At 40.4% G+C, this 3,893-nt stretch overlaps 1 protein-coding gene across 1 annotated transcript; it reads left to right on the forward strand.

Annotated features, from left to right (window-relative positions):
- Positions 1–548: 548 nt before the first annotated feature.
- Positions 549–2,302, forward strand: LOC122073508 (zinc finger protein CONSTANS-LIKE 16-like). Its single transcript, XM_042638099.1, has 2 exons — positions 549–1,749; positions 1,934–2,302. The coding sequence occupies exons 1-2, from the start codon at positions 640–642 to the stop codon at positions 2,141–2,143; spliced, it is 1,320 nt and encodes a 439-aa protein (XP_042494033.1). The 5' UTR covers positions 549–639; the 3' UTR covers positions 2,144–2,302.
- Positions 2,303–3,893: the final 1,591 nt, after the last annotated feature.

The raw sequence follows: 3,893 nt of genomic DNA on the forward strand, positions 1-3,893 counted from the left end.
CTCTCTAGTTTCAGTGCAAAAAGCGCCTGTTGTGGGTAAGGGTGTCAACGGGTCGGTTCGGGCTAGGCCAGGTTGAATCGGTTTTGATGTGAAAATGTTAAAATCAAAATCGAATTAATAAGAAAATTTCAATTTTGGTTTGATTTCGGTTTCTTATTAGTACGTAATTGGATTGGTTTCAGTTTTTTTGAACTTGACTTTCCATACATATATAAAACTATGCAAAATTTGGATTTTTAAATGAATTTTGGACTATTTTTGGTTTTTTATCAGTTTGGTTTTGATTTCAGTCCGAGTTTTGAGCCAATATTGATTTGGTTTCAGGTCATTTGGTTTCAATGCCGTTCGATTTAGTTTTGGGGTTGCGATTCTCTAAATTAAAACGACCCAATAAGGCTTCAATTTGGTTTGATCCAGACTAGTACCGATTCAGTCCGACCAGTTTTACCGATTTGGTTTAGGGTTTGACACCCCTACTTGTGGGTCACTATCCACTCTCTCCTCTCATCCCAAATAATTGCAGCATCTGCACCCTCTAAATAAGAGCTGGCCTAATACTCTCTCAAGGTTTGGTTTGGTCTTCACCAAAGCTTTGTTCTCTCTTCTTCAAAGCCTTCAATAATCCTCCAACCTGATATCATGAGCTCCGACTGTAAAATAGCCAGTGCCGTCGGCGGCAAGACAGCTAGAGCCTGTGACAGTTGCCTATGCAATCGCGCCCGTTGGTACTGTGCCGCCGACGACGCTTTCCTCTGTCAAGGTTGCGACAGTTCAGTCCACTCTGCAAATCCATTAGCTCGTCGCCATGAAAGGGTTCGACTCAAGACTGCATCACTTAAGCCCACCATTGAAGATAGCATTGAGAATTCTCTCCCATCATGGCACCAGGGCTTCACCCGAAAAGCTCGAACCACTCGATATGCCAAGTCAACCATGAAGCCACCAAAGGCTAAAGAATCCATGATGCCTTTAAACCTCCTCCCTCTGGTCCCCGAGATGGGTAGCGATGAAGCCTCACCGAACGAGAATGAAGAGCAGCTTCTTTATCGTGTCCCAATCTTCGAACCTTTGGTTGCAGAACTTTGCACTTGTACAACATCCAATGAAGCAACAGAGACTACTACTACTACTACTAATGTGGCTACTGCAGTTCTTGCCGTTGAAAGCGAATCTAAGAATTTGTTGCCAATAGATGTGGAAAACTTACCAGGGTTTCTACCGTCCAATATGGATCTTGAGGAGTTCGCAGCTGATGTGGAGAGTTTACTTGGTCGAGGTCTCGATGAGGACACGTTTGGCATGGAAGGGTTGGGACTATTGAGTGCTAAAGAGGAAGAGACAACTATGGAAACTATGGAGAGCGGATTTGGAAATGGTAGGGTGAAGGTCGAGGAGGAGGAAGACGGAGATGATGTTGTTGGATGCCACGTGGATCTAGAGGTTGAGATGGGAAGAGAAACACTGGACTTGAACTTTGATTGTGAATCGCCGACTATCGCTGAGGAGGAAGAGGAGGAGAAAGTTGGTGGTGTAGCAGAGCATGGTGGAGGGTCAACCATGATGGTGAAGATCAACGGTGGATATAACTTGAAGCTGGATTACGAGGCGGTCATTGCCGCTTGGGCCTGCCAGGGTTCGCCGTGGACCACCGGCGACAGGCTCCAACTCAACCCGGACGACTGCTGGCCCGACTGCCCAGTAAGCTTCCATTATACATCTCTGATTTATCATAATGATTTTCAATCCACAGTTGGAATCCACTTAATCTCTCAACTTGTTGTAAAACAAGAGATATTAAATGGATTTTAAGTGTGGATCGGGCACCGTACAAGAATGGTTATCGAGAATTTGATCTCAACTCTACATCTCCGTAGACCACGTGTTTATAAATGATTGATGTTCTTATAAAATTTTTCGTTTTTTCATTTTTCAGGCTATGGGAGGAGGAGGAGGAGGACAGGGGGCGATAGGAGATGGAGGGAGAGAGGCAAGAGTGACGAGATACAGAGAGAAGAGAAGGACGAGGTTGTTCTCTAAGAAGATTAGGTACGAGGTGAGGAAACTCAACGCAGAGAAGAGACCAAGAATGAAAGGTCGATTCGTTAAGAGGGCTTCATTTGGTGAATCTGGTTTTCCCTTCTGAGCCAGTGTAGTCACGTACTGATTTCACTTTCCAACTCACCGTGTTTTCTCTTTTCCAGGGAATGTAAATAATAATCAATATCCACGGTTAGTGAGTTAGGGCAATTGAAATTGTTGCCTCAACTTCCACAATTGTGGAGCTAAATAATGTTTCAGCTTATACACAAACTCTCTCTCTCTCTCTCTCTCTCTCTCTCTCTCTCTCTTAGAGGGTTTACACCGACTTTCTAGAGTACTAACTAATACAAGACTGCATGACTAAGGTGTGAGTCAGATTTTGTATTCCTCTAAGGATTTCCCGATCCAAAAAGACAGTCTTGTCTTGTCAATTCAATTGATAGTACAGATAGTTTCACGTGCCATATATGCCAATTTTTTTTTTTTTTTGAAAATTAATTTATTATTATATGAATAATAATTATTAGGTTATGTGATTTTCACACATAGCCTTCTTAACGAGAGAGTTAATTAATATGTTAATATCTCTAAGAATATCTTAAAGCTTACAATCAAGTAAGTAGGAGGATAAATGGATTTTGTCTTCTATCACAGGTTGGGAAGCAAGATGAGCTTTAGTGATCGTTTTGTGTTAAAAGAGAATTGTGCAGCCCTCATGGGCAGAGATAGTAAGATCTAAGAATTTATCTCACAAAAGAATATGGAAGCAACATCATATAATATAGGCAACATCATTACGGAGTGAACTTTCAATTAAACATTCAAGGTCTCACAAAATATACATGGTTTTTTCATCCCTCATGGTTTTCCAGTATTTACAATTTTTATAAACATACTCCTTTGTTACCTTTTATTTTTTAATTTTTTTGGTAAAGATCAGCAAAAGAATATATTAAGAAAAAAATGAATTACAAAGCAATGGATGAGAAACCTCCATTGAGGTCTATCCTCATTTTTGGTATTGCCAACAGCAGAGAAGAACCCCAATCAAAGAAACAAACAAAAATTATGAAAATCTAAACTTGGGTCTCAATTGAGCATCTCAGCCAACTATCACTCAAAACAAAAGAAGTAAGGGAATTCCAAGTCAAAGAGGAGTTTGTAACGGTAGCTTCTTTTGCCAACTTGTAGCAACCATATTCACTTTGTGGTAACAATGCGAGATGTACCATGAGATACACTCCAAGTATGGAGTATAAAATGTCCATTTTAGCTGATATTTCCATGGAATCCGGTTATTTCTTACATAGCTGACCATTGACTGTGAGTCACATTCTATCCATAATTTAGTTATACACCCAATTCGTATGCATGGTGAAGACCTTCAAAGAACACTTCATATTCTGTCTTAAAATTTGTTCCCAGGTCTTCAAACTTAGCAAAATATCTATATATAAGAAGCACCACGACTGTCCCTGAATATTACTCCAGCCCCATAAAGGTTTGGGTTACCTAGAGAGCATTCATCAATATTTAATTTGACATAATCTATCGGAGGGAAGCACTAATATACCTCATCAATCTTTTTTGCTGGGGAGATTGAAATCGCAACCTGAAGCTTCCTTGATACATCAGCTTAACCACTGAAGATACGCTAACTAAAGATATAGATGAAAACTCCTACAACTCAAAGATTACGCCTTAACCACCTGGGAAGGACATCGATATTGATTCTCATAACATCATCTATTGCTTTCTACCTAGATATGATATGGAACTAAGATGCACAGAGGTACCATAGTTTCCTCATAGAGAACATCGTTGCCTTTCTTCTCCACCAAGAGAACAACTCT

This window comes from Macadamia integrifolia, chromosome 3 (genome assembly GCF_013358625.1).
Source record: "Macadamia integrifolia cultivar HAES 741 chromosome 3, SCU_Mint_v3, whole genome shotgun sequence".
NCBI lineage: Eukaryota > Viridiplantae > Streptophyta > Magnoliopsida > Proteales > Proteaceae > Macadamia > Macadamia integrifolia.